Genomic DNA, 23,080 nt, shown 5'->3' with positions numbered 1-23,080 from the left:
CCCATTTATTTCTGCAAGTTAACACTGCCAACAATCCAATTTTCAAGTAATGTGGCACAACAGGAGTGAATACATGGAAACAAAATAGTCAGAGTGAAAAAGTCACATCCGCTGTCACCCTGGAAGTGGTTTGCTCTGGATCCCATGCACTTTGCATTCATTAGGGGAGGAATGGGTTAGGTGCGCTCCTGCAGGGTGCCAGACAGTTTATTTCTGTCAGAGAGGAACAGAGTTTGTGTACTTTAAAGATGCTCCATGATGACAGAGGCAAAAACCCAACAAATGGGGATGGCAGGAGATGGCCTCAAAGGCAGAATTGTGACCCAAAGGTAAGTACTAAATAAACACACCCACTGTCAGCACAAAAAACTCTCTCAAAATGTTTGCCTAAAAAATATTTCAAATAACACTAAATTACTGTAAACACAAAACATTTAAAGAAAAACGCTATTTGCAAAATGCTTTCTGTGTCTTAAATTACTGCCCTTCTCCAGAAGCAGTTACTTGCATTTCCCTACTTTTGTGAAATTCCACCACAGAGATACGAAATCAAAAAACATGTATACATTTAAGACACATTACTGTACACCTTTAAAGCAGTCAATATTCTGAATATATACAACACATATACAATACACAGTCTCCCTTTACTGTAGTGGTCTGGCTACTAGTTGTGCTTTTCTCCCAGTTTAGGAAGTTAAATGTTGCTTAGTTCCATAAGAATTTTCATGAAACGTGACTTGCTGAAAGCAGACAGCTCAAATAGTAGTGCATTCAATAGTTAGGTGTCATGTTCTTAACAGAGTGATAATAAACCTTAACCTTAAGGTTGGGTAGTCATTAAGAATATAAAATTCAGTTTCTAAGTATTAAAAAACTTCTTCGGCTATACAGTTATCTTTTAAAAAGGGCAAAATTTCAGCTCACATTTGAGCCAGAGTTCAGCTCAAAAATAGCTGTGGAGATTAATTTCATTTCATTTTATCTGTTTTGAAGGCCTTTCTCTGTTTCTGCTGAGATAAAACCCATGAGAAGACAGGAGAAGCACACGTTGCAAAAGCACATGGTCAGTGCTCCAAAGCCCTGTTAACTGGAGTGTGCTTGAGTGAAAAGCCCACAGATCAGGCACACATCCTACTCAAATCAGCAAATCTGCTGTAGCCTGCCTTATATCTTATTCATAAAAAAAGTATTGCATTTATTGCCATGTCTTTACCATGCTCCCACCAAGTGACATCCATTTCTGCCCACCAATACTGATATAAAACTTTAAGATCAGGTTTGCCTGACTGATAACTGCAGGACCATATGCTCCCAGACAGGAAATATTCATACAGCAGTGGAGATGATCTTCAAATATTTTGACTCATTTGAAGGTCAGTGCTCAGCTTGCTGGATTTTGTGTGTGTAGGTATACAAACACTGGTAAAACCAGTGATCAATTCCAGCCTGGTAAAAAAGTTAATGTATAAACGTTAACATGCATAAAATTACTGCTAAAATTCCCATGCTAAAATCTTTCTGCCCCACTGGCAGAAATATTGAGTCTCAGAAGATGTTTTTGTTGGCTATTGGTGTGAGAACTCTGGAATGAAGAAGCCTTGAGTTTGCCATCACAAAGGTCTGAGGAGTGGTGCTTCTGCATCTGTGCACTGGGGCTTCCAGTCAAGTCAAAAGAACTCAAATCAGGCTGCCAAACAGAGTGACGGGAAGAAGGAAGGATGTGGAACTCAGCAGCGTCATCTCACCCTTGCTCTGGTGAGAGCTGAGATCTCCAGGGACAAAAAGCAAGATCCATTCTTCACAGTACACCCAGATATTACACATCACTTAAACCTACTTCAGTGACAAGGCAAACAAAATCCCAGGATGATGAACTTACAGTTTGTTAAAATAAGACACTGTACCAAACAAAACAGTAAAGAGTTCCCTCATAGCACAAGTACTTGCTTTCTACATATAGACCAACTGTGTTTAAAAAAATGTTGCAACAGCATCATGAAAGGTAAGGGACTTGTTCGGTATCCATTGCAACTGTGACTTGTTCCTCCAGTTTGCAGCATGTTAGGAAAGGGGATAAACCTCCCTACTCTTTTTGTTTCAGGTAGAAATTAAACACCAAGCCAAAAGCTGTGCATGATGATCATGATTTCTGATTTTCCTCTGCTGGGATGACTTCCAAGAGGATTTGCAATGTTGTGGTTACCCTGCCTGCAAAGATAAAAGCATACACATGGTAAGGTTTTGCAGGAGAGATGAAGGAGAAGCAGTCAGGAAAATTATCTTAGTTTCTATACAGGCTACTTGCACACAGATGTCACACAGATCATATATATCACATATACATATATCATTTAAACTTGACATTTTCTCATTAACTGTTTTCTGTGCCTCTGATCCAAGGCTCTACCCAATAGAAGGGTATGGATGTATAACCTTATTCAATAAAAGCCTGCATGCTTTTAAAGGCTCTCTTAAAAAAATACTACTCTGCATAACTCCTTAGCTTTATCAAGATTTTATGTTGAAATAAAAGTCTGGAAGAATTCAAATAACTTAATTTATCTGTGCCAAGACCTGCCTAAGCAAAAAAAAAAAAAAAAGTCACCAATCCAAAGTAACTTCACGTTTGTTTTTTTTTCTGAACATTTATTTCCTTCTGGTGCTTTTGGTGGTTTTCTTTTTAGGGTACTGATGCATAAATGGCACATTTAATTCACAGCACCTACAGAACAGTAAGAGAACATTTTCTCCCAATTTCTTTCACTTATCACTCTTTCTTAATACCCTATTTTAAATAAGCACAAATTGTTGCAAAAGAAAGTCCTCATTTTCCTTGAATGTCTGGCATGAATGTTGACATTGACACAATGCCAAGAGGGTAAAATAGTGCAACTCACAGAAGATATGAACTGAAACCGTTTCTCTGATCTTCTGTCCAAGGCAGATTCTACCATCCTTTCCTCTTTTCTCTGGATGTCACTGGTTCAGTGCAAAGCCAGGTTGCCCTTAGACTATAAACTGATAGGGGCAGAGAGGCCAAGAGTCTCCAGGCTTTGCATTTTCCTCCCATCTGCCTTCCCTACCCATCATGGGGACATCAGATTTGGGCTCAGCTTAGCAGGGACAGAAGGCAGCAACAGGAAAAGAGCAGGGCTTCCCCCCTGCCATCCCAGCCCTTCCAGCTTTGAGAACAAGCAAAGGGAAAAAGAGAGTTTTATGGAACTGAGCAGTGGCATGACAGCTCTTGGGAAAGGGCATAGCAGCAGAGGGAAATCCTGGGCATCTCTAGAGCTGGCTGTGATTTTGTTCACCTGAGTGGACAGACCCACCAGCAGCAAGACCTTGCCCAGTTCTCCATTTCCATGCAGCAGTTTTTGTATCTCCTGGTATGAAGCCACAGCAGAGCAGAAAAGTTGGGGGAGCTGGCATTCTTTGCATTTTTTGGTTGCAATGTACTCAGTATAAATCAGTATCTGGAGCATTTTCCCTTCTGAAAATGTTCTAATCTGTTTCCAGTTAGTACCTCTACGTTGTCTGCTTGGAGCAGTACCTAGAGTTACAGGACCAGTTTCACATTTGTCTCAAGACAACTTCACATACCATGGCAGCGCAGATAGCTTCCCCACTTTAAATCCTCATTTTCCCTTTTTGAGAGAAGAATTCACTGCAAATGGGTCCCAGAGGACAACATTTATAAAAAAAACCCTAGACCTTCTATCCACAAAAGCATAAAGTTTAGGTGAGGAAAGAAAGCAGGAGTTTTATCACATATGTATGACTGGATATGAAATCTGTAACAGCAAAATGTTGAGATAATCTCCCATGGATCCCACCACAAACTCGACAAAGAGAAGCAAATTGAGCATATTACGTATTACACTTTGTCCTAAGTGAACAAGTGTTATCCTCTGGTGTTGCTAAATAGCCCTGGCAGGGATATTTTGTTATATAAAGAGCTCTCATTTCCAGCAAGGGCTCAGCTATGATAAGAAGTAGGATTTGACTTTTTACCTCTTCGCAATTCAACCCACTGCAAAGGAATAGATGTTTTTAAGTGTGAGTCTAAGGTTGGGTTTTCAGCTGAGGAAGTACAGATAGAACCATTCTCATGCTGGTGATACATCCTTTTATACACTGATCTGCTGCTTAAGATTTGCTAGGCTCAACTTTTTTTCCTTTTCACATTAGTTTTACAAAAAGAAAGAATGCAGTGGTCAAATGAAGCCTCTACTAGCTGAAAATTATTTGTCCCAGCACATCTAGTACTATGGCAGAATTCCTTTGGAAGAGGAGAGAAGGCAATGTTATCCTCATTGCAAAATACCATCCCAGAATCTACAAACCCTACGAGCTGTAAAGTTACCTTTTGTTCAGTGCAGCAATTTGATAAGGAGAATGGACAGTGGAAATGTCCTAAGTACAGAACAAAGACTTTCAGCCTTGGGAGAAGATTCCTTGGGTAATCCATTCCAGGGCTCTGCTAGTGTAATCAGCCTGAAACTCCCTTCAGAAACTTATATATCTTCAGACTGGCTCTTTCATCCCACTACTCATTCTGGCTGCTCAATAGCCTTTTCCTCTGATCCTTACAAAGCCTATTCAGGGTATTCCCTCTGACCTTATGTGGGACTGGTCTGTACCCATGGGTTATTTGCACCTTATGGGGTTTATGAGCACCAAGCTATCCCTCCCTGCCAAAGCACAGCTTGGCAAATGAACCAGTCAATGCCTGAAGAAGGTGACTTTTCAAAGCCCCACACCAGCTGCCCATGTGCTGATCTGGGCACATGAAACAGCTTGGGAACAGTGTTGGTAGCACAGCAGTGTGTTCAGGCTAGCAGGCTCCTACTTCCCCTCTGGTACCACAGGAAATGCTTTGGTCAAGTCTAAGTAGATTGAATTCTTCACATTCTTTGAAAAAAAAAAAAACAAAAACCCCTCATTTATCTTCTCATAGAAAGTTACCCAGTTACTCTGGCAAAAATCTACCTCTTAAATGACAATCCCATTTTTTTATGCTGTCCTTTACCTCGTGTCTGGAATTACACTTTCATGCCTATGTAAGACATATTGTTTCAAGGTTAGAATATCAAGCCTGCAGCTGGCCAATTTCTTTTCTATATCTCACAGAGGTACCTTAAGTGAATTTATCCTCAATCAATACCTTTTGTAAATGTTCTCAGGCTATACAATGTGTCTCCCAAAATAATGCCAGCTTAATGACTCCACACAGAAGCTTTATTGCTTCTTCTTAGGGAAAAGAAAAATCTGTTTGTTTCACAAGTAAATCTCCACTCTGCTCCAGCTCAAAACTGTCAGCATCAGTTTTCTGTCATTACTGTTGTTATTTTGGGGATAATAATTGCAAAGCAAACAAGCTGCTTCCCTCACTGACTGGCTTCTGCTACATTCCTCTCTGAGCCAGTACTCCATTCTCCCTCCATAGGTATGACACAGACTTCTTTCTAGGAGGGGAATTTTGTCTTATCTCAAAAGCTAGAAATTATTCACCTTCATTGTCACAGCTGGCAGAAAAATCTTCACATCTATCCAGTCTACCTTAAAGAGAATATTCTTTCTCTTGCCCAAGTAATGTAGTTCAACACTGTCATCCCGTGGCCAAAGAATCAAGCAGCTGTATTCCAAAACCTCTGAGACATGACAGAAAATGCCAAAAAAAGCTCCTGGATTTGATAAGGGAAAAATTCTTACACCCTAAATGTCAAGACAGAGATTATAAACAGACTAAACCCCAACCACTTAATAGAATGTCCTTCTGCATACAGCTGCTTTAATTTGTACTGGAGATTTCTACCCATTCCAGGGACAATGCAAGTAATTTATAAGGTTTTGGCTATAAAATTAAGATTTTCCTAGCCTAAATTAACACCTTTTGCTACAAATACTTTCTGCCCTATTGCCCATGGACTTCCAAGCATGTATTGAGAGGAAAATTCACATATTCTACAGCAGATAGGATATAACTCTAGAATATATTTTTATCAAGAAAATACATACAACTGGTTATACTGTAATTACATATAAAAGCATTATTCTTTTCTTGTGAGCAGCTCATTTTAAATCATTAATTAAGACTGAAGCACAGAAGACAATATGCACTTTTAATTCAGCATCTACAGAAATCAACTACTTTTAGTTAAAGATTTCACAGCTTGAGTTTTAGTTTTGCAGCAAAATAAATTTTCTTTTTGCTTTATTTAATAAATTATCCATCATTCCTGAAATACCTTGCCAATAGTCTTATTTCGTGTTTTGAAAATTCCCTTTATTTTAGAAGCCTATCATCCTAGTAACAAAAATGAAAATGAAAAGCTGTAATAAATGATACTGTCTTCTTATTGAAATGTTTCAAATAATCCTTCTCTAAGACATCAGAACTTCCATAAATCCTTTCAAAATCTTTCAGAAATGGTACAGAAAATATGCTCAGTGTATTTCAGGCATGAAATACCTCTAGCCAAGTCGCACAGAAGTCATTCTGCATGAAGCACAGAAATAATTTCCACAGAGGCATGTCAGCCATGGTGTATGTTGCTATCGCCCTGTCAGGAGCCACTGCTAAGGACAGTATCCCCATGCCAAAGCTGCCTGAATCTTCCAGACACTTCCAGTCCCATTCCAAACACTCCTCAGTGGTCCACAGACACATGGTGTCAGTAGGGAACACCAAGCTCATCCTGACATCACAGTTGTTTTGCTCAAGATTCCGAACAGATTCCCCAAGGAGTGCAAGTACTGTCTTTGTTAGCACAGAGGCAGGGTCAGGAGAAGATGATGGGGATTTAAAAGGAATTAGATGTCTGTAAGGGAGGGCAGGGAAGAAACATCAGTCCTTTAAAGTCAGTCACTGGCTGAAGAACAGCCTGGCTGTGGATGTACCTCATTAGCCAGGAGACATTGATTGGCCCTGGCAGAGCAGTGCTGGAGCACGTGCCCAAAAGCAACTTGTATTGTCACCCCCAGCTCTGTCAACACAAAGGATTTCACAACACGGGGAGGGCTCTGAGAAGCTCCTGTAGTCAGCATGAAGGACAGAAGTGTCACACCAGGACTTACCTAGAAGCTTTCTGAACCACTTTGGCTTATTGTCCCATACAATGAAGAGGTAGTAGGCAGGAATGCCAGTCAGGGTTATTGCAAATCCAATCCCTGTGTTCACTGGGTCAGAGTAAAGTGACAGCGCAACCATGAAGAGGCAAGTGAAGGAAAACAACGCTGGGATAAATAAAGGAACCTGAAAAATAACCACACAAAGAACCATTAAATAATGAGGTCATTGCAATATAATGACTAAGGCATTTAACTTTCCATGAAATGTGAATTGGATGAGACCCAGCAGTACAGGACAGTTCTGGAGAAATAAGGGTATCTAGAAGCGGCACATAAAATGTCAGTGTCTGCAGAAGCCAGGCCCTTCCAACTGCTATGCAGTGAGTACCACAGAAGTGTCTTAATTACACTCTAAAACTCTCCAGTGTTTTACTTCCTTTAACATGTAAGGACTGTAAATAAGTTACATTGTAAAAGTCCTTCCTCTAATCCCCCAGCATATAAGCAACCAGCTCTAACCACAGTAAAGATTTCTGTTTTGATAATTACCCATTAGAAAACATTTTAAAACACAACCAGGAGCTCAAGTCACCTTTTAAAACTATTAAGAACGTATTGATTTTCTTCCTAAGGTAAAAATCAAAAATCTAGCAGGAAGAGAGCAAATTAAACAGCAATTTGACTCGTGATAAAGATATTTGATAGTGTTATGCACCTGATAGCAATTGAAAAAGCACTTTCTGACTGTATGACTGATGGCATTGCCAGCGTCACTGCTGAAAACACACAAAGTAACCATATCAAATTTATTTGCTCAATTTTCAAAAACACCAATACAATCACTCTCTTAGCAACTCTCTGAAGGAAATGCCTACAGGCATGGCTTATGAGACATTAAGTGTAATGGAGAATCAAGAATTCCTTGGAGGTTGTTCTCTTCCTTTCATGCCTCAAAGCATTTCTGTTCCACTTTTGTGTACTGTCAAAGCTTTTTTTTTTTTTTAATCAAAGCAAAATAGGTTGTACTTATTTACTAATATACCTCCTTATTTACTAATATACCTTCTAGAATGCAATAATACACATTCTTAGTTCTTTACAAAATAGTCTTCTTGGCAGCATCTAAACAGGGTTATCTTTCCCAATTTTTTGACAATGGATATTATCTTTCTGGATACACAATGGGACAAGTTACTTTGTATGATGTTATTTAAAACAAGCAAGAAAAATAGCAGAACCAAGGCCAAAATAGATACTATTCAAGGGGCTGGACTATTAGCATTTTCTTTCAGGGTTCACAATAACTCTGTCTGCCAATCCACTGCAAGTGCCAAATATTACAATGATCACGCTAACCTCTTATTTGCACAGAAAATTGGCATACTTGATATTGGATATGCAATGACATAAATGCCCTCTCTCATAAATTCTTGTGCTTGACATGACTTATGTGATCACGTTATGGTCATAAAATTATCCAGGCCTTTATCAAAGGAGACATTAAATAGAGGACTGGCTGAAAATCAGGTTGGCACAAGTAACCCCAATATTTGCAGTCTGAGCCCTCTGTGGCTGCAGAGGGCTCAAGGTATTTTCACACAGCTTGCATTACACAGCTCACATCACACAGCCTGAGCACAACAGACAGGCAAAACTGAGCAAATGTCTTCATCTCAGCCCAGCAGCTTCAGTCTCTGCCCCCCAAGCATAAGAAAGAGGCAAGAATGCTTTTGCAGGATGGAACACAGCTGGGATAGCACTGGGGACCTTGCAGGAAAACTCTCACTCTGCACAGCAAAGCACTGTTTTCTCTTAAATCGGTTTTTCCTGACAAAGAGGTTAGCCTGTTACATCAGAAAATGCTCCCTTGCTGTCTGACTGCAGGACAGAGAGGAGGGAGGATTCATGTAAAAGAGTAGAGAGCAGATGTTACCTTGAAAGGACGAGGCATATCAGGACGTTTATATCTGAGATAAATCAACCCAGCAACTACCAGTCCAATAAAAAGCCACCTGGCAAAGCTGAGGAAATTCAAGAGGCTGTAGAGATCCCCGTTGAATAACATTATCATTGTGAGAGGATGCTGCAAAAGAAATTCAGAGCATGAGAGGGGTTTAGTAGATCGATCTCTATTATTTTACAGCAGTGATGTCAAAGTTTTCCTCAGGGACAAACAGCACAGCCTTATGCACACACCTGACTGCCACAGACTTCAGGCTTGCCTCTGTCATAAAATCAGGTGTGTGATCAATGTCTAGCTGTCCCCTGAGACCATTTTGGGTCAATATGTATCTGTGCTTGGTGGCCACACATAGTCAATTCAAATCTGTCCCCTGTGACCCAGACAAAAATACACAGGCACACTGCACCACCAAAGTGCTGGAGCATCCTGGGCAGCATTCTCGTGCTCACTGCACATTTACTTGCTCATTGCTGATGCAAATAATAAGAACAGCTAAACTTTGGTCACATCTAATCATATGAAAGCAGAAGTTTCTAGGTGATTTGTGGAAAGAAAAAGTCCTAGTCCCCCAGGCTTCACAGGGAAAGTGAGCAGAGAGGACGTGGCAAGGGGGAGCTCCACACCATGAGATGACAGCTGGGCACACTGGGTTGCCACCAGCTTGGGTTTGCCTTTGTCCAGACTTGCAGAGTGGAGACTTCTTGCACATTGTAAATGCAAATATTTAAGAGCAGAAGGAAGAATTTAGCTGTCACTCAGGTAGCTACTTAAGAGCAGGAAGGAGAGGAGACACCAGAATACATACAGTTCCTCACTAAAAAACTAGTCTGAAATACAAGGCTTCAGTGAGGCAGGCAGAAGGTTATGTATAAACTAGTGTTTTGGTGCGAATTAGATGGTTAGGGAAGTCTACATGGATCTATTACAAAGTAGTATCTGGACAAAAAAATGTCCTAGCATTTGGGCAGAAAGGAGTAAGTCAAATTCACCATATCCCTCATTCTTCAACAGGAGGGAAGACCCTGGAAGTGAGAGGTTTGTAACAAGGCCACAGGTGAAATCCACTGCAGATGCAGTAAAACCCTGGGCTAAATCTTTACACAGAGAAAACTAACTTGTGTTATTTATCTAGATTCACAGCCTCGCTCTCCTTTTTTTCAAATGAGAGCAGGCAACATGGATTTGAACCAGAAGGATCAATATTTCAAATGTGGGTCTCTGGTCTCCAACCTTAATAACTTATAAAGTACTTGGTTCCTTACATATAGATAGTGAGCAAACTCCTATGTAAATGTCAAGGGAAATTGAATAATACTGGATTGTATTGGGCAAGATTTCTTCTCTCCAGACTCAACCTCTAAAAGTTGAAAATCTCAGTAATAACTGTAATGCAAGCTATATACAATAAAGCAAGTGAAGGAAAGCTATCAAGAAAAAAATGCAAGAAAGCAGGATTACAATCTGATAGCATGATTTCTGTGAGTTACACATCTATCAAATTCCTCATGTTGGTGAGGAATACTTCTGGTCCAGGTAGCTCAACTTGCAGAGGGAGATGCAGATTGAAATGCAGATTGAAATGCAGATTGTGTGGAAGGCTGAGACAAGAGGCCATGAATAGCCAAATTTTGAGGCAACAAAGAGTATGAAGGATTGGTGACTCCAGCCAGATGACAGATACTGAGTGACACAGCAGGAGCTGGGAATTGCTGACCCTTTGGATATCAAAGCAAATGAAGACCAGTGAAGCCAGCAAAGGGGATGGACACAGAGATGGAGCAGGAACCAAAGACTTGGGAGAAGAGCAAGACTTGTGGGGAGAATGTGGGGTATACAAGGCAGTAGGATTCCTTTATTGGGGGTCCCTCCTCAGGGGCACCAGCTCAGCTGTTTCTGCATTCCTGTGCCAGGACTAAGTGGCTTTATGGAATGAGACATCCAATATTCTGCCATGGGAAACCCAGGTTCAAAGCAGTGGGGAAACCTGGCCTGTGAGTGGGATGTGCAGGAGTGCAGCAGTGACCCACTGAGTCACCAGGGCCACCACTGGGAAGGGGCTCTGGTCCCAGCAGGGACATACCTGGCACTGGGCCTGTTCTTGCCAGGAAGTCTGGAAAATTTCTCTAGCAACATACACACATAAACAGATTTCTTAATTAAAAAGGTGCTGGGTTTTTTGTTTTGTTTTTTTGTAAGTTAACAAGCTTCAAACACATGCTCATTTTCTGTTTATCCTCAAAAGTTCTTTCCTTTCTTACAGAGTATAGAACTTAGAAGGAGAAATAAAATAGGGAAATGCTAAAATTACTATTGATGTAGAATATATCCTGCCACTGCTCTATTTGAAATAAGGTGAGCTAAAAAATTGCAGTCTTTGAAGAAAAGCCATCTTCATACGAGAATCTAACTTTTTCAAAGGAAATCAATGCACTGGTGTAACAGGACCATATGCAATAGCAGAAAACGTCTGTCAGGGAAAAAAAATAATATATTAATACATTTTGTGCATTTCATTCCACAAAAAACAGTCAATGCAATTTACCCACAAGGTATGACTACACCCAAAGAAATAAAATGCAAACTAAATGTTTATGGAAAATTAATTTCATTAAAACCTTTCACCGTAATCACACTGCCTAATTTTCAAAACTTCAAAGCCTATGATTATATGTGTATATATAAAATTCAACAATTCAGCAGTGAGCTTATAGGCTTCAAGAGCAAAAACCAATTTAAATTCCACAAGCATTTACTCTTAGTAGCATAGACTCATAGGTGCATCTTTTGCTTTGGCTCTAAGTCCCTAAATATGGCAGAGGCCTATCCAGATACACTGCAGTCATTGATCCCAAAAGTGGGGCAGGAATGCCCATGATTATGAAGACTGCACATTAAGTGAAAATCTTCCTTGCACTATGAAAACTGAACTTTAAAGTTGGCATCTTGGCATTTAGTCCTAGCCTTTTACCATAAAAATTAGTCTTCAAAGCTAACACATGGCCAGCATTTACCTTTGCTGCTTATTTTAGAAGTCAGTGATAGGATTTCCATTGAACCACCAGTGGTTTTCCTTAGAAAATCCACAGACTATTTCACAGGCACAGGTTCTCTCATTTTTAAGTCACCACTATGCTGGGCAGCTGAGGGTTCTTCCTCCTTTATCTTAGTTGCAAAACTGCTTGCATTTTTTACTATAAGGTAGGATAATGAGCCCTTAGGGTACTCCCAGATGCTGGTGTTTAGTTCAGCTTTCAGTTAACTGAATCCCTTTTTTGTTTGTTTAACTGGAATTTGTTTCTCTGAAAGGGAACTAGCTCACCAGCAGCAGGTCCTTAGAATTTCAGAGCAATATGATGTGAATTAGATTGCAGTGATAGGCAAGAAAGCAAGGAGGAGATGATAGAATAAGAACTCACAAATCTCATTCCTCTTTCTCCTGTCCTCCGCCCTGCCCAAAGCCCGTGCTCACATTAATAAATGAGACTCAAGCAGTGCCCAAATTCTGTTTGAATCCTCTAGAGCAAGCCTGTGATATGAATTCTAGCGCAGGAACATTTGTTTGTATGATTTACCAAAACAATGACAGCTGGCAGAGGAGTGTGCTTGCGGACATGAATCATGGAGAGAATTTCTGGAAGGTGACCCTCACGGGATGCAACGAAGAACATCCTGGTGGGAAATAAATGTGGACAGACTTTAAATGTGCTCATTACTCTGAGAACGCAAAGTGGCTCATGAAAGTCACAGAGCAGAGCAGAACTTCTTAGTCTTGCTTGAGGTGTTCTAAATGAAAGCACTGGCAGGCGAAACCCACACACAGAAATCAAAACCATCTCTGAAGGTGTCCCTTGACTGGTGTTGGGAAAGAGTTAATATTTTCCCTCCAGTTTTCCTCCTTTACATGAAAAAAAAGCAGCCATTGATTAAGGGCTAGCCTCAGAGACATCCATTTCCAAACCATTGAAAGGATTTTAAAAATAGTACCCTACACAAAGTGAGAAAAAGCCCTACACCTGGTAAACAGTGTAGTCATTTATCATATCCTGCTAAATGAAACCCTACTCTCCCTTCCCCATGCTTCCATACTCTCAGTGTGTCTCCCAAGCCCTGACCCCCAGTGCTCACCTGGAGACCGCAAAAACGCCACCATTCATAGATCCAAAGCAGGAGAGAGCGACAAACACGGGCACAGCTAAAGAGAAGTTTCCCATCAGTCGCTCAGCAAAGGTCTGTTAGAAAAGAGAGAGAAACACACAATGATTTTTCAGAAAATGGGAAAATAATTGTCCTCCTTTAACAAAGTATCATGGTGTTAGTTATTCCCCTTCTCTGCATCCCTCACTGAAAATTGTGTGGTGCATTTGTTGCCTCTTTTGTGAGAGCTCAGCTGCTACAGCTGAGCTGTCCTGCCCCTTCCCCTGAGGGCACGTGGAAGATCTCCAGTTGAAGCAATGATGAGGAGGTGGAATCAGGCCCAGACTCATGTCAATTTAAACCATTATGGTTCCAAAGAAGAAGACCAAGTCTGAATGGATCAAGGTCTGATCTAATACCTTTTTTCTACAGCCTTCATTGCACTCAGCTGGTACATCCCAGTGGTATAGTCTATCCATTCAGGCTTTAGTGTTTTAGGTTAGCAGAAGAGCCTTAATTGGAGTTTGGGGCACCACAGGCAACAGGCATAATTTTCGTCATGTTTGTAAAATGTTTTCTTTCTAGACCTCCCATTAGCTACAGAATTTGGTTATTTTTCAAAACGCACATCAATTGAAATAGACACAGGCAGTATCACTACTGGAAAAGAAATGGAATTATTTATTTCCTCATTGTGATTCAGATACCATAAATATAAAAATCAGTGTCATCACCACAATTCAGCAAGGACAATCAAAGCAGTGTTTCCTAGCCAGGTTGCCTTGCAACTCCTTCCCAAATGAGCTCCAGCATTCACAGCAACCCCCTTCCCAAGGACTCAGGATACACATTGTGCAGAGACAAAGTTACTGTATTCTGCTACACAAGATAGCTCAGAGTTCTCTCTTCCATAAATATCTGTAATTCCTGCTTCCCAGAAGCTGAGCTTACAATTTAGCTCTGAATTTCTCAAGCAGGTACTTGTCTATGAAATGCAAGTCCTATTGACTTTGCTATAAGAGGTAAATAAATGAAGTCCAATGTTACATTATAAATGCTACCAATGACCTGAACTGCAATCCCACTCATTAGTCAAAAATCAAATTTCACTGGGATGCTAATAAGTGCTGCATACTAAAACCTGACTGGATGTGTCCACCCAATCTTTTTTCCCCCCTGAAAATAAGAATAATATCAACAAACATAACTGCAGCAGGAATACATCTTTGTATTTTTCTTCTGTAACTTACCACTGCTACAGCTTTTGAAAGCAGCAATTCCCCAGCACTGATTGTAGTGAAATAAGCCACGTTTGTTAACACATAGCCAACTGTGACGATAATCATTGAAATGCATATTGCGAGGGGTATGTTTCTGAAATACACAAGGTAGCTCATTATTTTGCAATCTGGTTGCTAATCCCTGAACATGAAACAAATAACATGGGAAAAAGCCACTAATGATGGCGAATGCACATTTGGCAATCCCGAAATATCATCACTAGAAACTACCAGTAAAAAAAAAAAAAAAAGGAATAAACACAACCCTCTAGACAATGGAAACAGGTTTATAATGAAGAGGTGAGAAACCATTTGTGGGATGAGTCCTCTGGGGACACCAAGGGGCTTGTGGCCCCCATGCTTCCCACTGGTCCCCCACTTCCCATTTAAATTGCCTACTCAGATTGACCTGCAAGCTGAACCCAAACACCTGGAGGTGTTGGGCATCTTCCCCTGGATACCAAAATATCCAACATGCAAAATTCTGCCCTTTCCTCCTGGGTGTACTTCTTCCTTTACATACCTTACCACATCCCAGTGATCTCTCTCACTATTCAGGGGAACATGAGAGCAGAATATGACACAGAAAGGAAAACAGTACAAATTTGTAAATTTAGCACAGCACAAATGGTATTGAAAAGCACACCCCCCCTGCCATCCTAGCTAAAATGACAGAAAACAACAAACAAATAAATAATAATGCCAAACTTTTATATAGCATGTTCTTCTAGTCAGAAAAGCAGAATTATTTCCGTTTTTAAAAGGAGGAACAGAGGCACAGTGAATTTGTCCAAAGCCACGCTGCAAGCAAATGTCTGAGTCAGGAGAAAAACCCAGGTGCCCCAAGTGTTAAGCTAGTCTCTTTCCACCTAATAATATTGATATCTACATCATACCAAGAAAAAACTCGGATCTGAAACCAATCCTTTAGTTCCAAGGCTGGTATGTATGGTCCCTCTGAGGAGAGCTGAGAGCTCCTCTTTCGTGGCTGGCTCCCTCCAGCTGTCTATATTAAGGCTGCTTTTGGAGGGATGGTGAGGTTGCCATATTTAAAAAAGGTCACCCCAGCAGGTGGCTAAAGGAAAGACAGAAGTAGGAACTCTGGTGTTCCAGAAGAAATCACAAGCACATTTCTCAAGGACTATTGTAATAACTCAAAGGAAAAGGGATTTTGAAAACCATCATAAAGATCATTCTTTTCTGATATTTTTTCTCAAAGAAACACAGCCAGGTAAGGATTTAAGGATCTTCTTCACTTTATTTTTCAAAGAGATCCTTCACATCAGTATGACTGCTTGAGCTGAAAACAAGCTCTAACCTGAGACTGAATAAATAAATGTATTTATAAATAAGTAAAACTGGGCAGTATCATTGTTGCACATCTTGCCCATCTCAGAAGCCATGGTGTCAAATGCTCCCATTAACCCAGACACACAGGTGGGTAAGAGGATCATGCTGGTAATGTAACACCAAATCTGGGGAGACATCATGATACTGTATTAAGCCATGGCTACCTCATGCTCACATCTCAGGTGAAAAAACTGGAAGAAGGGAAGCCAGTAGGATGTGTTTGTTGATGGAGAAGATGACAGCAAGGACTAGAGCAAAGAGACCAGAATACAGGTTCTGTATTGCTGGAAAACCCACAGTTACGGATACAAGAAATACTGCAGCTCTGTGTGGTGATAATTTATGCCAAAATAGGATTTGTAAGTCAGATAGATAATATAAGTCAAAATGGAGTCTGTAAGTTACCAGATATATTGCAATCAGTTGGGTTAAGCTGCTTACCTGACCTGGGTGTAAATTGAATTCACTGCTTTTAGCATCTGATTCAAAGTAGGGATACATGGATTTAAAGCCTCTCAGAGCAGGTATTTTATTTATATTTTCTGCATCGCAGATGAATGCTTCAACCACCAAGATTTGGAAAAATCAGCCCTGACTTCAACCTTAAAAAGAGTGTTTTCAGCCAAATATAGCAAATTTGGACTTTTTTCACAAGGACCATTTAAACGACTGAAAGCATAGTGCCAAACTTAACAGATTGTCTTTGTTTGTTCTAACTCTTACTAAACACCTTATATCCACATCGATAAAACAAAAATGGCAATTCAAAACAGGGGGGAGGTGGTGGGGTTGAGGGTGGCGGGGCTGCAAGGATCGTGCTTCCAAACGTGACCATTATCTGGGCACTGCAAAGTCCTGCTTTGTTATGCTGAAGGGTGCTAACGCCCTGATACTAACAAAGAAACACACTCAGAAGAATAAAACCCCTAAACAAGCCAGAACTAGTCGGGAAGCACTCTTCATTAAAAAGCCTGCAAATCATAGCCCAGCGCCTGGAGCAGCACGAGGGATGCTGTGACTCCTCAGCTCCCAAGTCCCTGCTCCTGGAGGAAGCGAGTGCTCAGGCTGCACTGCCTTTTGTCTCCCGGCAGGAGTGAGCTCTCAGAGGGCTGTGGTATCCCTGTACAGCCCTTCCAAGTGCTGCTTGTTACCCACTGCTTCCAGTGACAGATGCTGACAGAAATAAAAGGCCAGTTGCAACATTTCAGGGGTAAGCAATACAGTATGGTTCACTTCTCACTGACACCTCCATTCAGATTCACATTGGTCCTCAAAACACCAGAAAACACAGACAGACAGGCAGGAACTATATGCAAAACCACTGAGTGAAAGCTTAAATTGTGTCTTTTCTATCCATCCAGTTCAAGAGACAGTTCCCAATTTGAGACAGAATCCCATTATTATGTTCTCTGCTGTGAACTAGTCTCCATGCTAGAATACAAGCTACAATGCCATTAGCAATAAAGATGAACTCCTTTCCTTAGAGGATCACTGTACCAATTTTCTTGGAATATTTTAGATATTCTCCAGACTTCCAAATCTTGCCTCTAAATAAGAAAAATCCCACCCAGGTTCTATTCTCCATTAAACTGCCTCTACTGATGCAGTTTCAACCTTTTCACTTCTGTATTCTATGAATCACACACAACACAGAGTGTCCACAATACTGATAAGCCATGTTTCTGATGTAAAACAAATTCACAGCTGCCTCACAGCTAGCTGAGACTTTTGGGCTACAGAGAGAAAATTCAATAATTGGTTAGAAGGGGAAGCTGCTGCCAGGAAAGCCTCTTTGCAAGACTCATGTCTTCTCCCAAAACTTTGAAGAAAATCAGTATATCAAAGGGAATCTGAGGAAATCTGAATGAGGACAATGTTGACCCTATAATTAAACAGTCTTTTAAAAAGTGGGTGAGAGACAATTAGGATAGCTTCTATGTAGCTGAATGTTGACTAAAATGGAATTGAATCTCCATACCTTTTAAGACTTACCCATCCCTAGCTGCTATTCAAAGCTACATCTTCCCCTTCTGCCCTAAATACAGAGCAACTGTAATGAAGAACCACACTTGAACAAAGAGGGCATTTACCTTGTGCTTCCCAGAAAAAGAGTTACCAAGGAGCCTACCATCACACAGAAGTTCAGCTTTGGGAATACAGCTAGCCCATCCTATGCTCTACAGGGCTGAAATGATTGCCAAGCAATGTTGTGTATTTCTTGGGAGCAAATTTCCTTCCTCTAGAGCCTGTAAAAGGCACCAGAGCTAGGGCACATGGTTCAGTTAATCAGGATAACCACTGGGTTTTGCATTTAACCTTCAGCGCTGCAGAATCATAGATCTTCTGATAATCTGCTCTAATACATCTCTACTCCTACAAATATTTTTGCAAGAAAAAAACTGAAAGCAGAGCAAGCAAAAGAAGGGGAAAAATAAAAAACAAAGATAAAAGGAAAAAGAGAGAGAAAGCCAAAGCAAGAACCTGAGGATGAGAAAAACCATGTCAATAAATCATCTGAGGAACATTCCTAGAAATCTACAGCATATATTCCAGGTCAATGGCAACTTCTTTAACAGCAAACAGTGAGCACTACGAGCTGTGTCCACTGAGGGCTGTTCTCCCAATGAAATAATAACCAAAGACACCCCTCCAAGCCAGCTGAGTTCACAACAGTGATGCACCTTCCTGCCACATTCTTTGTCACTTGGAGGTCATACCAAAACCTCTTCCTTGCAGCCATATCAAAGCCAGGTTTTACAAATACTCATCATATTCAACTGTCCTAGACAAAGCTGCACTAGCAGGACCCAGCCAGGAAGCATAAATAAAAAGGTTGAAATAAATAACTTCATTGCTGATAAAGTTACATGAAATTACTGTAGTAAGAAAATTGTGGAAGATAATTTTGCATATAAATTTAGAATGACAATAGCAAAGAATGAGAGAAATCCTAATTCCCTCACATGATTTATGCACAAGGATTTACTTAGTTTTCATGAGCATGATGCTGTATATTCTGTATTTCCTAAGTTGAAAATTTACCACCAGAGGAGTTTCAAAAGTTCCCTTGTGCAATAATTTATTCACCATTTGCAATCTGCTAAGCAATTTCTCAAATGAACTCTTTCCAGATTTTGACACTCTTAAAAAAAATCTAATCATCCACTGCACTGGCCATAGTACCAAAACTTGGCAGAAAAAGAGCAAATTTATCACAAGAGTAAATTTATCCAAACAACCTGACACTGGGAAAAAAAAAAAAAAACCAAACCAAACCAAATACAGAAAATGGCAAGAGAAATTTAATATTCCCAGGACTTCAGAGCAAGACTAAAAGACATACAGGCTTGCCTTGGTAAGCACTGTGTTCCAGAGTCCAAGCTATGTCTCTCACCATTTCCAGGTGGTCATTCCATGAGCTGTGGCAATCCCAAATCCTGGACAGCAAGCAGCACATTTCGATATAAACTCACTTATTCCTGACATGTTTTTCATGTAAAAAGCAGCCTACAAGGCAAGACATTACACTGAAGGGATCAAATCATCCTCACCATGTTAACAGGTGAAAAAACTACAATCTCATCCATCTGCTAGGAGAAAAGGCAGATGTGAAACTTCAAAGGAGGTCACCTCCCAGGACTGAATCAAAGCCAGGAATAGAGAGACAGAAGGGATGGGCATCACCACAGCACCTCTCACATCCACGTATTTCTACATGCTAACCACTGCCTCAGCAACTGCTGACTTCAGTGACAAGCTATTATTATTTTGTTTATTGAAGATTCCCATCAGCAAACCATCTCTGCCTTCCAATGTGTTCCATCCTTATGTTCCAGATCAGAGGAACTTGCAGCCTGTGGGCTTGCAGCTTAGACAATATTCAATTACATAACTGCCCTTCTTCATCCTGTGATCTTTTTTTGATTTTGAGAGGAGGAATGAAAGAAAGGAAAGCCCAGTCATTAAGCTGCAGTCTCATTTACACCACCACATGCTCCACGGATGCACTTGCTGGAGTGAAGTTTTAAAGGGCTCCCTGTATTCATTTCCATGCTTTGGTTCCATATCTCTTACTTCAGACACACAGCAGCATGACACTGGGATAAAAGAGTGAAAAATCAGGCTACAGTCTGCATTTTAAAGCCTTCTTGCCTTCTACCACCTAGCAAGAGAAGAAAAGAGCTTCTGCTGTGCTAGTTACTTATTGTCTTCTCAGGGTTTGGCTTGGCTGGTTCAGATTATAATTGCTTACAGTTTGTAAATAGGGTCTTCCATGACCAACTGACTTTAAAGGGTCATACTGTGTAATCAGTGTGCTGCAAAAGGCAGGAAGTTTTATTAACTTCTAAGATGTTTTCAGCACTTTTCCCAACAGGTTTTCCTCAAAAACTAACCAGCATAAATACTGTCTTAAGACTTAGGTATTAATTGCACACAGGGTAACACTCTTTTCCACAAAATATCTCCTTTCAGGCAAACCCTCCTAGCTCAATTCTGGAGAGGCAAATCTGTCCACAGCCCTTGAGAAAGTGAGAATAGTTGCTATGCTCACAAGGGGATTGGCTTTATTTTAATAGATGTTTAAAGTCAGCTATGATGTCTTTGTGTACACTCAGGTTGCCAAGCCATTTATCTGGCCACAGTGCTCATTTATGTCAAGCCCCACCCTGTCAAGTCAATACCTTTTATGAAACATCTTTCTTGGAAGAGCAGAATGAATTCTGAAACTTGGACTACCAGCCAGAGACACTCCTTATGGTCAAGCAGGATCCTGAATCATTTTGCATGGAGTGGATAGCACTACTGGCATTCCCAAAGAAAACTGTGCCAACACAGCAGATATCAAAGATGACAGGGAAATACACAAAGAACTTTTGAGATTACAGCACTAAATATTAGTCTCTCTGTCTCTGCTTAGCCATTTCTTGTATAGAAGGCATGTGAGCACTCTTAGGAGCCAGAAATTGAGCATAAGAGGCAGCACACAGAGCTACCATGGGGGCTAATTTTTTAAATCTCTTTAAAAGAAGTGGAATACAGACTTGAAACATAAAATATCAATCACCCCCTGTGATTTCTCAGTCAGCTCTATTTCCATAAGTACATCAAGTTCCAGTGTGCAAGGTCTTCATGTTGCAAATTTATTGTACTAAAAGTTTACAACTGTTTCCAAAAGATGTGTGAAGAACCAAATGTGGCTTTTATTTTGCACTGTAACTTGACCCCAAGTTTCATCCCTCCTGACAACCTGAAAGTCCCAAGGAGTTTGCTTTTCTTTCCTACTGCTACAGTCATACCTGCAGGGAACTAGGCATACCCTAGGAACTGAAGTGTACTTATTGTTACAGTCTGGGAGCCTTAACCAGAGAACAGCCAGGCGCCTGGAAAATGCAGAATCTCTAGCAAAGGATCTGCATTTTGCATTTCAGAACCTGAATGGTTGTGAAGATGGCCAGAAGACAGTGGTTATTTATCTAGTGTATTGCAATAAAAGTGAGGTTTAGGTTTGACCTAGTTAAAAGGCTGTATGCCACTCTCACAAAAGCTTGCCATTTAAAAATCAGCAGAGTCTAAATTCAGAGGATTCAGATACAAATATACTGCCACTCCTGAGCTTGATGAATGACTTCTATGTTTAACATCACCCTCCTTTTATTTCATTTGTGGAAAACCTTAATGTCCTCGAGGAAGTTTGTGACCTTTTCCACCAGAGAGACAAAACCTCAGATTTTACCTTTATTGCCCAGCTCTCTCCCAGCCAGGAGATGAAAGGAGCACCTCTGCTCTCTCAAAGAAAGTCCCAGCATTTTCTCCTGAGGTCTATTTGTGGAAGTGCTCCCAGTACTGCCAGTAGTGTAGATCATGGTGAGAAGCACTAGTAAATCATGGTGCCTGCTTGGAGGCAAGGAAGCCATAACAACAAACCTGACACAGGGCTGTAAAAACAAAACATCTGCCTGCACCCAGCTCCTGCATGGAAATGAAGGGAAAGGGGCAGAGGCACAATCCAAAGCACTTCCTCCAAGCTGCTTTTTTTAGTGGGTCTAACTTCCTCTTAACTGCTCCATACCATCACATACCTCATTGCCAGATTTAAATAAATGTAAAAGGGAGGAAGTGAAGTGATTTTATTACAGAGGGCTCTCCTGGGAATTTGAAATTATTGCTTCCCTGAGCACCTGATTTATGAACAGTGTCTGCTTTCTCCAGAGAGGATCACTTTTCTTAGGAAAGATGGACCACAGGCAGTAGGGGAGTTGGCAGTGGGGGAGTGAGGGATATTTAGAATTATAAACAAGGGAACCTGATCTGGGAAATGTGCCAATCAGGCCACGGAGCTGAGAAACCCAACCCATCATCTCCTGCACAACAATACCATGGCCAGGGAAAGAGATCACGGTGGCTGTGAAAGGAATCCCACTAGAAACAGTGCTGCCTGTCACAGCACCCTCCCCACACCCCCACAAGAGCCTCGGTGTTTGCAGGGAGCAGGGCTGGGGTGGAAGCAGAGCCCTGCCTTGATCTGTGAGTATTCCTATTGCCTACACCAACAATATTTGTTTGTCATTTGGGCCAGGGCAGGTGACAGAACAACACTTGGAGGAACGCAAGGGAGAGGGCTGGCAAGGCTGCTTTTATTCCCAAAATTATTTACTCATGCTCACAACCTGGCAACAAGAATACAAAACCCCTTGCTCAGTTCCAGTGGAAGGTACAGGAAGGAAAGCTATCCCTTTAACCCCTCTAAAAGCTGGACTTTTTGGGAAGCATCACTGGTAGCATATTAATGACTCCATATGGGAATAAAGGAAGGTAAATGCTTAGATGCACAGAACACGGAGGGAAGAGCATACATCTCTGTGTGTATGTGCATAAAAGGAGCCAGATTTTTCATACTTGCTAAATTCCTTGACATTTAATTTTGATCAGGAGAGTTTCCACAATGCCAAGGATCATAAAGGAACAATTTGCCGCTGTATGTTACCATTGATATTTCAGCATGAATGAAAATTGCACCGTTTGGTGATGAAAAGAGCAGCTATTTGTACTAAGGAGCACCATGGAAACTGAAATATCATTTACCAAGACAGGCTCTTCTTCTGAAGGAATTCAAAACGAGAAAAATGGTAAATGCAGGTGCCTTAAAACATTAGCATTTTTAAAGATACAAAAAGGTGTAAGTTAAATTAAAAGGAGATGTCTTAACAACACTGCACTGCCATAAAGGCAGCTATCTGGCAGATAAATTGTTTTCTCTGCAGAAAGCAGGGAAATTCTG

At 40.8% G+C, this 23,080-nt stretch overlaps 1 protein-coding gene across 1 annotated transcript in view; it reads right to left on the bottom strand.

Moving 5' to 3' along the window:
* Positions 1–2,143: 2,143 nt before the first annotated feature.
* SLC7A11 (solute carrier family 7 member 11) overlaps positions 2,144–23,080 on the bottom strand; it is a gene marked incomplete at both ends in the record, with an annotated part of 57,369 nt that continues 36,432 nt past the window's right edge. The window contains 6 exons of the mRNA XM_084204081.1: positions 2,144–2,211; positions 7,081–7,258; positions 9,008–9,157; positions 12,610–12,706; positions 13,163–13,266; positions 14,422–14,545. Coding sequence (XP_084060207.1) covers positions 2,144–2,211; positions 7,081–7,258; positions 9,008–9,157; positions 12,610–12,706; positions 13,163–13,266; positions 14,422–14,545 — 721 coding nt within the window. The remainder of the gene's footprint in view (positions 2,212–7,080; positions 7,259–9,007; positions 9,158–12,609; positions 12,707–13,162; positions 13,267–14,421; positions 14,546–23,080) is intronic.

The sequence above is a fragment of the Fringilla coelebs genome (genome assembly GCF_963513975.1).
Source record: "Fringilla coelebs genome assembly, chromosome: 4".
NCBI classification, from domain to species: Eukaryota; Metazoa; Chordata; class Aves; order Passeriformes; family Fringillidae; genus Fringilla; species Fringilla coelebs.
This window is presented reverse-complemented; position numbering and strand designations above follow the sequence as displayed.